The sequence below is a fragment of the Oxyura jamaicensis genome, chromosome 7 (assembly GCF_011077185.1).
Source record: "Oxyura jamaicensis isolate SHBP4307 breed ruddy duck chromosome 7, BPBGC_Ojam_1.0, whole genome shotgun sequence".
Lineage (NCBI taxonomy): Eukaryota > Metazoa > Chordata > Aves > Anseriformes > Anatidae > Oxyura > Oxyura jamaicensis.
In genome coordinates, this window is record NC_048899.1 from 22,028,180 (window position 1) to 22,042,697 (window position 14,518).

Genomic DNA, 14,518 nt, shown 5'->3' on the forward strand with positions numbered 1-14,518 from the left:
AATTCTTGATAAGGTTGTCAGCCATCAAATCTCATTGAAAAGTGAATTAGTACATCAACACAAATTCTCTTCTCTCTCAACTGTTGTTAAGGACCTCCTTCATATCCTGAAAAAAAAAAAAAAAAAAAAAAATAGTCTGACTCGGCAATATTTTCTGGTACAAAGAAGAATCGTCAGAAATAATTCTAATTCTTTGTACGAGTCCAAGAGCTGCTGAAACAGAATTATCACCACCTGTGACCTTGTTTATTCTTTTCTATATGGTGAAAGCCCTTGGAAATACTTCAGCCTTTTGCTTATAGAAATACTTGATTTCTCTAATTAGCTATCACAGAAATAGTAAATTCTCTCTAGAAATAGAACTAGGTTGAATTACATAAAGGCTTTGCCTCGATGAAGCTGCTATTAAAATCTGAAAATCATATCTGTGTAACAGAACTAAATCCTGCACTACTCTTTCCCTCTTGGGGGGACAGCCACTAGGGGACAGAGATCCTAATTCAAAATCTATGCAATTTTTCCAGCTAAAGAGTTTCAGGTAATGCTAAAATTAGGTGGGAGAAAGATCAAAACTGGAGACATGGGTTATTTCACCAAATATATTAATTATTATGAATTAATTTCAATCATTATTACATAACACAAAGAAAAATGTTAATTTTGAATATAAATCCTTAGAATGAACTCTCCAAAGCATAGGTTTGTTCCCTGTAAGTAGTTCAAAATTTCTTCTTCAAACTATTCAGTAACTTATTTCAGCAGTAAGATACACCAGTGTCCTGAGATTTGTATTATGCAGATGGGATCTAATTAGAGAGTAAGTATGTGTGGTCAAAGACAGAAAGTCTCTTTATTCCAGCTTCTTTGCACCTTTAGCTGCTTAATTTTTTGCTGGGTTAGTTTTTGGTTGGAATAGTTTCCCAAACCATTTCAACATAGGGTAGTAATAAAGAGGTAATATGAGGAAGGACCAGGGTTTCAGTTTATTCCGTTTTAAATTGCCATCTGAACTTGAGTCTACCTTTATCTTTCCGTCTATATGCTGGGTTCTTGCCCACTCATAAGTCTGGCTTTGATCGTAGGACAAGAAAAACTAGGACAAGATCCTAGGACAAGAAAGCCCAAATGACTTTCAACAGGCCCCAAACAGACCCACAACACTCTTTTTTTCTTGCCCTCTTTAACTGCTGCCTGGCATTTAATGTTTGATCCCACCTATGTATCAACAGAGGAAATGGATGACAGCTGAAGATTATATGCAGAGTTCAAGGAATATCTTTGACTACTGGACTGCAGGGTCTGGAGCACAAACTGAAACACAATGTTCCTGTCAGAACATCAGGAAGCAGGTTTTATTACTGAGAGTAACTTGAGTGCTGGCACAGGTTTCCCAGAGAGGCTGCAGAGTCTCCACCCCTGGAGAGATTCAAAAGCTCTCTAGAAATGGTCCTGGGCAATCTGCCAGGGGCGGCTGGAGCAAATGACATCCAGAGCTCCATTCCAACCTCAAACATTCTGTGATCCTGTTGATATAGGATGTGATGGCATTTTGATGTTTAATGATGAGTTAAGATTCTGATTTACTTCTCCTTTGATGTTGTCTAAATATTTTCTGTGGGACAATACCTGTTCCAGAACTGATGAGAGAAAAATATAAAAATTGTCATGAATCTTATCTTTTACCTCAACATGTCATGAATCTTATCTTTTGCCCCAAACATTTGCTAGTTATCTGAGGTTAATACATATAAATGTTTCTAATTCTGGTGTCACAAATGTGTCTGATATGTGTGAGTGATATTTAATTGTCATCTTGTAAAAGTGTACTTGATGCAGCTGGATTCCCTCTCCACATATAAAAGACTACATTCTTCAAAGCAATATGAATCACGTCTCTAAATGTCCGTTATGAATTCCATATAAAATTCTTTATTTCCTTCTCAGTCATACTTTCCTCCTCTCTAAGCATGCCAAATAGATAAACCAAAATTATTTGATATGGAATAAGTTTAATTCCATATAGGAAGAGGCAACTGAACTTGGACTCCATAAATATCAAAGAGAAACAACTGGAGCTTTTGGTCACAGAATCCTTTTTTTTTTTTTTTTTTTTTTTTTTTTTGGTGAGTGGTGGTTTGAGAATGTTTTCCTTCTTTGTTAAATTTCTTTTTAGAACATCTGAGTATCTTCAGTTATTCATGAATTCTGATTCTGAACTAAGACTTTCCTCACCAGGGCAAGATGGAACCACTATTAAGGAGATATTGACAGTAACAACAGAAACATGGCAGGAAAGAATGGAGCAACTGAAACCTAAACTTGTATAAATCTTTATTCAAATGATTTATTTATTTGGGATTCATCATTGAGAATAATGCTACTTAAAGTGAAATTCCTCTATATTATAATTTTAAAATTTTAAACTCTAATTTCGTATCACTTAGTCCTGCATTCATATAATTTCATGATTATTTTGGCTTTTATTTTTTAAAAAGTGTGTAATAAATTTTTCTTGTTACACTGGAATATGACTTAAACATGTTTAAAAATTCAAAAAGCTTGTAACAAATAAAAAAAGTGAAATACACTATTTAGCTTTGTATTATTTCTAAGACAATCTCATGATTTTGAAGTATGGATGGACAATTTTCTAATATTTAGAGTTGTCAGTATGTACACACGATATACTGATGTTGATACCCACATTGTTAGAACATGATTTTTCAATGCAATTTTTCCTGCTGTACACAAAGATATTTCAGAGAATCAGAAAATTCCTTATTAACCCAAGCTAAAATTGGTGTATAAGATTTTTTTTTCTCAAAGTAATGAAAATCTGAATATTGGAAATGTACACAGAGGCTTGAATTGACAAGATGTTGTCCATACTGCACAACATAAAATTTAGTTTGGAAACATATTATTCTATATATCATCAGCTATGGGACTTGGATTTGATACCTCACTGCATACTATGTGAGCAATATGGTAAACTCCTTTTAATAATGTAGTATATAGCAATGTTTTAACAAATTTATCTTCAAAACAGCTTTTTTCTTGCATTTCCAAACTCCAAGTGGAGTAATCTACAAACCTCCATTGAAAATTAATGTTATTTGGGCACCTGTCACCATTCCAAACATTTGACAGTTGTGGTATTAAGGAGAAAATGTGCTTCCTCTCTAATGTATAACTGTTCTAGAATGTAAGCTCCATGGAGCAGGGACTTTTTCATCACAGATCCTTGAACAGAGGATAGTATCTTTCAGATGTTATTGGTATTTAAGTAACTATTAACTAATATGTGATGATTTTAGAACAGTTTCATATTAAGCATAAATTAGTTATGAAAATAATTGTTTCTTAAAGATATCCCCAAAGTATCTTCAGAAATACAAACCAACACACATGGTCTGCATGGTTTTTGCCTAATGGTAAAGTGCAATCCCTTGATAAATGAGATAAACCGAAGCTGATGTGAAAAATGAATACAATTTATCATAAACTGCACTCCTAAGTTCCTAACAATTCAAATACCATTTCTTGTAAGTATCTCTGAATAGAAAATGCATTTCCTATAAAAAAATGGAGCTCTTCTAAATTATATTCAGATAGGGTTATAAGAAAATAAATAAATAATTCAAAATAGGTCTTTTTTACTGACATGGTTTGAGAATAATTTCAAAACACCTGCAACTTTTCCCCAGTTGTCTCATTGACCAGACAAATTTAGTTATCAGTTTCTCGTTATCATTCAGTAAATAAATTGCTACAATCCATAGTATTTTTATTCAAATGTAAGTACATTAAAATTAACATAGTAATTCCATGCTAATATATTTCTAGTAGCGTAAGAGATATCAAAAACAGAATGGTAACATAGAAGCTTTTCATTTATCATGTTTTCTTTTGCTTATTGTTGTTGAATGCTGGCTTTTTCTGAGGATGTATTAATTTCATGTGATAATGCCCTATGACTCACAAAAGTTTTGTATGTATGTGCGTTATAACATTGTGTTTGTTATTTCACAGCATTGATTTCCATTAGCAATCATAGAAACATTTTAAACTCAGTTAAAGGTACTAGTATTTCATTTATAAATCATAGCTTGGCTTGCGTGGACAAAAGCCTCATATCAGAAATGTGTTCATCTTCTCCATTAGCAAGAGATGTGAATATATTTAAGCAAGAAGAGTGAATGCACAGACCTTTATTGTGCTGAAGTAAGAACAAATATAGCAACAAATGAATGCATCTTGTATATATTTTTTCTGTGCAGGATACAGAATAAACAGAAATGAATGGCTGGACTGCTCTAATAACAAAAAGTCACATCCTGTTCACATTATTCATGAGTGGTAGCATCAGTTCATGTTCTGTCCTTAGAAATATGCAACAGATATAGCCTGTCCCATGGCACTTCCAGGGTAGGCATATGACCCATTAACATCATTGAGAGAGACAATAGGATTTAAATGACAGAAAGGGTGGTACATAATAATGTGTCAGCCACATTTCTGAACAGAGAACATAGAGTCATGAGGTGGGCAGCACTCCTATAGAAGTCATTTGCAGAAATGTTCATTGACTCTAAAAGAAACAGAGGTAAGCTTTTCTAAATTGTTTAGGATCATTTCAGGAATAATGACAACGTTGCAAATAAGTTACTTTTTTTTCTTCTAAACAAAATTAGCATGTTACCATGGTACCCAAGAGGAAGCCTGTGGTTCTACTTCAGGCAAATTCCTATTGTTGTAGAGATGAACAAGGACCATAGCAACTAGCCCTGTTGTTCAAAGAATTAATCAACTGCCTATGTAAATCTGTATAACATCATTGTTTCAGTGACACGTGTTGGTTTTTCTGACAAAAATACATGTTATACACTTACAAACAGAATATATTTAACATGAAAAGCTCATTAAAATTCCCCCTTCTGAAAAATATCTCAGATCTCATTCAGATAGCTTTTCACAGGTAGATTTTATAAATAACAGAGTTATTTTAGCAACAAAATCCCCTTATAGTAAATGCAGTACTTTTATAAATGATAAAAAGGAACTAGATACATACAGTATGAATAGGTGAAATATTTATCTTATTTGTTATTTTACTGCAGTATATCATTCATATATATCTTGATATAGACTTTTTGCACTGAAATAAATCTTAATAACGAATTTAGGAATCACTACTTTTTGAACTCTATTAACATTCATACCGTGTACCTTTTGGAATATAGATTACACTATGCACTTGTTGAATTGCAATACTCTGACAGCCCTTAAGAGCCACCTCTATTTTTATGCCACTTCTTTCCTCCGGTCCAGGAAGAAAATAAATGATTATATAACACAGCTTTCAGAGCATCTATATGAAACCCTTATGCTTGTCTTTCCAGGTCCTGAAGGGGTTTCCAGAATGCTTACAAGCTGACATTTGTCTTCACCTCAACCAAAATTTGCTTCAGAATTGCAAAGCTTTCCGAGGGGCCAGTAAAGGCTGTCTTCGAGCTTTGGCTATGAAGTTTAAGACAACACATGCACCTCCTGGAGACACTTTAGTGCACTGTGGAGATGTTCTCACTGCTCTGTATTTTGTGTCAAGAGGCTCCATTGAAATCCTTAAGAGTGACATTGTTGTAGCCATTCTTGGTAAGTTGATTACTACAATGCATGTTAAAGTCAGGGGACTGAAAAGAAATATTTGTTGTTCCTGGGATAGGAAATTTGTGAATGTTTTAGTCACTGTTATTTTTTTTAATTGCTTGATTTTTCAAGCAGAGCAATAATTTAAGGAGCAATGTCTACATTACTCCAATAATCCATGTGCACCAAAGAGCCCCAGTCATTTGAAAATCTAAAATATATGAGCAGGAGTGAGCCGCATTTATCCCTAGGTAAATGGTGAGATGTAAGTTGAGACAAGTTGATGTCAAGTTACTCCAGTTCTGATTATGCTGCATCAGCCAAAGTTTTCGATATCCTTTTCTGGAACAGTGTATGAGGGTACTGAGGCCCATATACTCACTATATGCTACATGTAGAAAAACATGTATCTAATTTAAGCAAACTGTCTTCTAGAAGTTTTCAGAAATGTCTGCTTCTATACCCTGAGCATATAGAAAAGGAAGAGAGTACCAGATTAATCTGATTGAGACTGATACCTAAATTTAATAACACTAGCAATTTCCCTTATATTTCTTATCAGCATGTTCTTGTTTGTATTGCATGGGGCGTTATTTGTTCTCTTTACCAATTAAGTTTGTCTCAAGGCAATGTTTAGTCCAGCTTACCTACAGCTGGTGATGACTCTTATGTGGAACCAATAAGAGTATATTAGGTATAGCACTTTTAAAAGATAAATAACTAAAACTCTGCCTAAATAAAATTACTGATTTGTTTCTTTAATTTAGAATCTGGTAATAAGAATGCAAGGAACATCTGAATAGATATGTAAGGTGGTGGAGTCACCATCCCTGGGAATGTTTAAGGAAAGGTTGGACATGGTGCTTATGGACATAATCTAGTGGGTGACACTGGTGGTAGGGGGATGGTTGGACCAGATGATCTTGAAGGTCTTTTCCAACCTTAATGATTCTATGATTTTGCTACACTGAAGTAGACGAAGCAAAATGTGGACTGGTAGCAGTATATTGATATTAATTCACTTGTGACTGCATTTCTGCTAGTGTTTTGCAAAGCTGATACCTGGACAGAGATAAAAAGGTCTGCTTACAGCAATCCTTCCCTACATTTAGACAGTTATCAAGATAATTTGTCATCTCATGCTATTGCATCTCATCAGCTGGGCCAGCTTTAGGCACAATCAAATTAGGGCCCATGCAAGTAGGAAGGCTCACACTGTGAGATTTTTACTCACTTGTCTTCCCCAGATTCTGAACAGCGTGATCCACTGAGGACTTCCTCTCTTGCATCAAATACATGTAAATTTCTATAGCTCTCACAAGGAAGAAAAACTGACAGGTTTACAAGCTCATGAATTTCTTACTGGACCAAAGATGCAGACTGTTTGAGTTTTGTATGTTATGCACATCAGATCCTTGTGCTCCTCTCACCCTGCAGCAGAACCCCAGGTATTTGCAGTGCAATGCCACTGCATCTCTTCCACTCCAAGGTTCCTCACACCAGGGTCTGCAGGCCAGTGGTCTGCTCCCCCAGGTAATGGGAGTCCAGAGTGGAAGAGAGAGTCATGCACAACTGCAGCCAAAAGGAGCTGCACTGTAGTCCCACATTAGTTACACGGCCTATGAGGCAAAAGTCTGCCTGCTGGCTGGCTCCAGTCAATGAGACAATGGTATCCTGAAGAATCTGTTTGTTTTTTTTTTTAAAAAAAAAAAAAAAAAAAAAGTGTCCTGCAACACAATCTCACCAAAACCTAACAAATGTTAACAATACTTAACCAAACATTTTTAGTTATTTCCTCATCTAAAAAGAAAGGACATAAAAACCTCTCAATTCTTTGTTCTCCAGGGTTGAAAAACTTCCATCCATAGCACAGTTGACATTTCCCTGAATAAGTACTCCAACTTCATCACAGAAGTCAGGGGTTCTGAAGAACGTTGGGTTTACCTATCGGTTTTCCTCAACTCCTCAGCACTATCTGATGCTGCTAAGTAAGGTCTTACCAGTGCTGACCTGACAGCAGTAACTCTGTGCCAAGACTGTGGGTCCTTAGGAAAGATGATGGCTATTGGCCTCATAGAATCTACCACCTCTTTCAGCTTTGCAGACAAGATATTAAAATACTGTGATCGTGTCGGTGTAGTCATATTACAGAGAAGGTATTATATGTCTTGGATAGGGACCTCTCCATTCATAAATATTAAGACCAGAAGGACTATTAGGTTATGTTGGCTAACCTCTGTTATATCACAAACTCCTTTTACATTTCATATCTTTAACTATCTTTTGTGTCTAATGAGCTGTTTGATGAAAGCATGATGTTGAGAAAAGAAATTAATTTTGATCTGAAGAAATAATAAGATGAAAAAGCAATCACTTTTATTTGCAGTTTATTTCCATAGTGAATAATTTTATTGTTAAAAATACATGCTTTATTTCCAATAGAAAATTTTCTTGCTTCAGTTTCTTTCCATTGGTTCTTGCTTTGCATTCCTCATTATATTCTAGAGTAATTTTTTCTCTCCATAAGGATGTATGCAATATAATCAAGTTACCTCTTTAATCTTCCTATTGAGAAACTAAACAGACCATGCTCTTTAAGAGCAACTCTACCCTTGAATTATTTTTTGAATCTCTTAGCTACTTGTTCACCCAGTTCTCAGCTTCCTTAAAAAAAAAAAAAAAAAAAAGGGAGAAACAAGAACTACTTGCAGTAATCCAATATAAAAAACACAGATGTTTATCAGAGAAGCAAAATCACCTGCACCCTTTCTCAGCAGCCTACTATTGCTCAGTTGCTATGACCAGTATTCTTTTCCATAAGTGCTTTTCTAGATATACATGCTCACTTCCATTTTGCAGGTATGCCCTGCAAACCTTAATTTAAAGCATATTTGGCACTGGTCTGTTTGCTCTACGTTTATGACAGCTGAAGATTTGGTGAAAACAAGCAATTAAATATAGATGACAATTTCAGCAAACAGGTAGTGCAAATGTATCAACATTGATGGAAAGAATTGTAATAGTACCAAAATAGAAGCAGCTATGTTTAAAGACCTTCTTGAAAACAGCTTCTGCATTTTGGAAGATTTGCATTCCCTCTAAAAAATATAAGAACTAGTAATTTTCTACTAAAATATATTTCAAATAAAGTCTGTTTCTTCATGTACATTTAACAAAATGAGATTCTAGACCAGACAGGTCCTGGACTCTACTGAAAGTCAGAAATTATACCTTTGTCATCATATGATTTAAATACATTTTCTTAGAAAGAACAAAGGAAGCTTCTTTAGTCATTCTATTTTGACAGAACTGAAGGAAAACTGTGATGAAACTAGATTTTCCTTTCACTTAGTCCAATTATATGCCTACATAATTTCATTGTGTTTACTTTTACTATTTAATAAGAATACTTTTTATTTAAACCAACATACATGCAATGGTGATCAGATTGTATCACTTCATGTAAAATTAAGTATTCTACACTGTTATCAAAAAGAAATACATCATCCAATTTAATGGGTTATTCATGTTTAAAATAATCATTTCTATCTAATTTTCTTTCCGCAGGAAAAAATGATATTTTTGGAGAGATGGTACATCTTTATGCAAAACCAGGAAAGTCAAATGCAGATGTGAGAGCTTTAACATACTGTGATTTGCATAAGATCCAGCGAGAAGACCTACTAGAAGTTTTGGATATGTACCCTGAATTTTCTGATCTCTTCCTCACCAACCTAGAACTGACTTTTAATTTGAGAGATGAAACTGCAAAGGTATATAAAATAAGATTTATTTATTTTTTTTTTATTAGTATTGTGCAGAATCTATGCCACGGTAACAAAACTTGGAAATAGCAATTGAAAAACTGAGGTTAGCAAAACCAAAAGCTAAAAGCCTGAGGCCAAATCCTATTTTTAAAAAAACACACTCACCTGATTGCTCCTACTGAAGTCAGTAATACTCAGAAGAAGTCAATGAAATGATCCAGATGATGTTAATCTAACAGGATTTGATTCTATATTTAAATAGTATTAAAGTTTTAGCCAGGGGGATTTGGGATTTTTTGTTAAAGCCATGGAAAATATGTTTTTCCAGTGAGCATGACTATAGCTTGGGTTACCACAAGGGGGACTTTTGACACTAAATATAATTGTATCACCATTAAATAAATATAAATCAGATTATCCAGATTCATTCTGTGTCAAATAACGCAAAATGTTTAACTGCCTTTCAAACTTGAATTGTTAATTCTCTTAACTTAAGTGCACCCTACTTCCTGGGAGACTAAAAGTGTAGAAGGGACTTTAAATTTAATTCACTCTTCAGATTTACAGGGGTTTCTTGGTCTCTTTTTCCTACAGTGACTCTCCTAAGTGTTCCCTCATATCAGGATGAGGGGCTTAGGCTGTATTGGGAAAACAGGGGAAGGTTTGAGCAGAAAAGAGGAGAGGCTTCTGGGGCTCTAGAAAGTTTTCCCCAGAAAGCTGTAGGGTACACTAGCACTGACCACCAAACATGGACTAAACTGCCCATAGAATGGCCAGCTTACATTTCATTATTTCTGAGATACCACCACTTAGTGTTGGTTGTTTTTTTTTTTTTACCATACTTTAAAGGAGAAACAGAGATTCTGTGAGAAGAAGCTAGCAGAATTTGGCCTCAAAGGCTGTCTGAAAATCACAAAGAACTCTATGTTTTCAGTTAAAAATGACAGGAACTTCTTTGCTAATCACATGCTGGTCTTTAGTTTAAAAAATAAATAAATAAAAATAACTTCCAAAAAGAAATGTCATTTCTTTTCTTTTTATGCTGAGCCTTTTTTTTCCCATAAAAGATTGTTCTGAAAATCTGAAAAAATACCAATCCTGTTCTTTATTTTGAAATGTATCATTCTGTGTTTATTGGAAAGGTCATCATTATTAATTACATGTGAAATACAATACAATGAACTTACAGTCTAGTGATAAATTTAAGTTAACTGAAGGTCCACATATTTGAAAAATTTCTGGAAGATAAATTCACATTAATGACTTTGGTCTTCTTAGCAATTATTTCCTGCAATTACTTTGTCATCAATGTTTTATCATTTTTTCTTTAGATCTGAGTAAATTGAAACAAATCACATTGCATTGTGATGTAGAAGAGAAAAAGAAAGTTCTTGCTGCTCACGTCTCAGAATTTTTTCAGATATTATTTCTTAATGCTGTACAAGCCACTAAGAAAAAAAATCACTAGATTTTACAGAGACAGGGAAGGACACGCTCATCCATGCCTCTGATCCTGCAGAGTAATAGTCTTCTTTAGCAATTCCACTTGCATTCCACTGACTGTCACAATCCCAAAAATCATCCCCAAAAGAAGTAATGAGCAAATTCTGATCTTCGAAACATCACTCATATCCAGATTTATCTGAATAATAGGTGCTTCTGCCTAAGCTTCTGCTTCTGTCCTCTTATTTATAGAAGGTTTCATAGGTTTCATAGAATCATTAAGGTTGGAAAAACCTCCAAGATCATCTGGTCCAACCATCACTTTTAATTTTTTCAAATAATTTTTTACTGTCTCTCAGCCAATTGTAACAGTGTATCCTTACACAGGATTGCAAGCATAGGCCATTGTGCTAGTCCTTTCTGTGTGTTAGGAAGGAGTGACTGGGCTGTTAGTGGCCTTCCTGGCACTGGTCTGTAACACCTGAATCAAGTGTTGGGTTCCAAATGGCCTTGCTAAACCTGGGAGCTCTGCTAAATAACTGGTCAGCAGAATGACGGGAGAAGCCTTTTTCCTTTTTTGGGGTGGGAAATGGAATAGAATACATAACAAAGAAGCTGCCTCTTTATGAGAAACGTAGGTTTGATAATGTAATTAGTATCAAGCTCAGATTTGGTAGAAGAGTTTAAAAAAAAGGCTATTATTCTACCAGTGAGACACCACTTAGGCATCTTACCAAGCAGGTTTACAATGAAGGGAATAGAGAAAGATGCAAACACTTACCAAATCTTTCCCTCTGCGTTTCTCCAACATGCAAATCTGTTTTCCTGGGTGGTACACTCAAGTACGGTACAAACCTCACTTGTACATGGAAGGGAAGTAGATTAAGTGAATTCTTGGGGTGCATACACAAAGAGTGTAACTGGTGTTTCATTAGCTTATTTGTAAATTCTGCAGTTGTAATATAAGTAGAAGGAAGAATTAAATGCATCTTATATTTATAAAGGCAACAAAAACCACATCCATCTTCTAATAAGATGCATAGAGAAAATACCATTGTGTTCAGCTGTGAAACACAATGAAATATGTCTCTTAATGAACTGAATTTGATAAAAAGGAAGGGAGGGTCTAGAAAAAAAACAAACAAATGAACAAACAAATATAATGAGTAAAGTACCTGGTGCTTGTCAACCTTATATTTCCTGTTGTAAAATGTAACCTTTATAATTATTACCATATAATTAAAAATAAAACTAATTACAATCAGTTGGCACATTACAACTTTATCAGAGAATGTACAGGAGTTGTTTTTTTTGTGTTTTTTTTTGGTCATTTAGTTTCTCTAAACTTACTTAAAATACAGGAAGTTGTGTCTCTACATGTGAATTTATCAAGATAATTTTGTTTCACCGTCATGTGGCAACATTGCCATTTATGCACTATCTGCACAAACTTTTTAGCATTAGCATGGACCAATATCATTAGACAGGGATGGAGAGGTTGATGTAAACTGACTTGTGTAATATTGCCTTTTATAAAGCATGAACATGATTAACAGTCAATAAGCTATTGAAAACCTGCTCCCTTTTATGTGGGACTAATCTGTCATTATGTTTCATATTTCATTAATCAAGTCTGACCTTGTAATAAGATCACAAACTACTAATGATACGGATGGAGATAACTGCAAACTACGAAGACGGAAATTGTCCTTTCAAAGTGAAATAGAGAAAGGTAATTAACTTCATTTCTTACATTAGACAGTACTGCTTCATTATTCATTGGTATTTCACTTGGTAATGCTGGGTACAATAGGGTCCCATGTTGGCTGTTACTGTAGCAGGTCTTGAGAATCCAGCTGAGCAGCAGAAACATTCTGTGCATTGTCCCCTACATGATTATATATGACTAGAGGATATCAGTTTCACCTTCTCATAACTTCATACCCATCGGTGCAGAGCTATTCAAACACAAAGCTTCCTCACTGCCCTCGTGAGAAACACATATATGTGTGTATATATATACATATATATAGATACAGATATATAGATATGTATATTACCTCTTAAGCAATATCTATGTTCTGAGACATCATGCTTTAAAATGTTTGGAGAAACTAGTCTACTGGATTATTTATTAGCAGTGTTGACTTTATTTCCTCAGCAAAGGTAATAGCTTACCTTCAGCTTTGCTGAACTTGATGCTAGATAGTTTTTCTCCCTGGAATTAAAATACTTGTCTTCAGGACACAGTAGATTCCCATAGTCAGATTTTGATTAATTTGGCAATGTGTAAATGGTTGTCCTGGAAACAGTTCAGGTTTTCTGTGCTTACATTCACCTTAGAGACTTTTGGGAGTAATCCATATGAAGGAAAATTCAGCGAAATATTGAACCACATTACAGTATTCAGTACTCCTAAATACCAGGAACTGTAGATAGTTGCTGTGGTCAGACAGTAATTGTCATAAAGCTAAATTGATACTCACAATATTTCCATTTTTATGAAGGGAAAGTATAATTCCTTGAATAATTTTATAGTTTCAGGGTCCAATAATTTGTCTGACAAATTATTGTTTCTGGTATGCCTGTCTTTCATACTCCACAGCTAAACCCCATACCCCATACATAAAACCAATTTTAGTGTTGCAGAGTAGTTGATAATAAATGGGAACACCTCAGAGGTACATAGCAGGTATAATGCTTTATGAAGGAAGACTTTAATCCAGAGCGTGGCTACTCAGAACAATGACATTGCCATTCAATCAAAGAAGCTTCTTTAGGGCAGGAAGCCAAGACTGACAACAAATCTGTCATGAAAATGTCCCCATGAAATATTCAATCTGCTCCTCACAAAGAATCTGTTGACAGAGGTGCTTTGCCTGAATAACCTTCACATTTCTTATGAGAAAGCATATGCTACCACCCAGATAAGATGGAAGTGATCTTCCATGCTGTGCCTGCTGCAGAATTACAAATCGGTTCCTCAGGTGTTAATGTGGTGCCAAGGCCCCAGGCTTTTGTGGTTCTTGCACACTAGATTATACTGAACAGCCTCTTGGAGACATTTATTTACATTACTTTTGAAATAATATAATTTCACACAGTTTTGTCTTTGAAAATAAAATAAAGTTGCACCATTGAAAAAGAAGGGACAAAACTGGCAACAAGTGCTTTAGTCCTGTAGTCATTGCATAGTGCCTGGTAACTTGAGTTAGACAGAAGTGTGGTACATTGGTAGTCCACCTGAGAAGGATGCTAGCATGAGAGTCCTTTCCAAGGAGTGAGTATGCTTTTAGCCCACTGGTTTACTGGCCCTCTCTGGTCCCTGTTCAGATTCTCTGAAAGTTGCCAGAACTGAAGGAGACATCTGGTAGTCACGACCTTCTATGTCACTTTTCTGTGTCCCATCCTACACCCTGTATGAGGTTGTGGAGTACTAGAGGTTACTACTGGATTGCAAAGTTCTGTTCTATTTATTTCAACGTTTGCTACCAATAGAAGGGAGCTGAATCACATTTTGATCCAACATAGTTAGACTATAACTGATAAATATTTGGGCATGATCCTGCAGATTGCCTTAGAAGAACTGGAGTAGAAAAGACTGAGCTCCTGAACACAGAGCTGGCAAATGCATTTCTGGTCACAGTGTTCTTACAGAT

The 14,518-nt window shown here is 35.1% G+C and overlaps 1 protein-coding gene across 7 annotated transcripts in view; it reads left to right on the forward strand.

The window, feature by feature from the left end:
• KCNH7 (potassium voltage-gated channel subfamily H member 7) overlaps positions 1-14,518 on the forward strand; it is a 215,353-nt gene that overhangs the window by 178,292 nt on the left and 22,543 nt on the right. For all 7 annotated transcript variants that reach the window (XM_035332403.1, XM_035332405.1, XM_035332400.1 and 4 more), the window contains 3 exons: positions 5,403-5,655; positions 9,217-9,422; positions 12,492-12,591. In XM_035332403.1, coding sequence (XP_035188294.1) covers positions 5,403-5,655; positions 9,217-9,422; positions 12,492-12,591 — 559 coding nt within the window. The remainder of the gene's footprint in view (positions 1-5,402; positions 5,656-9,216; positions 9,423-12,491; positions 12,592-14,518) is intronic.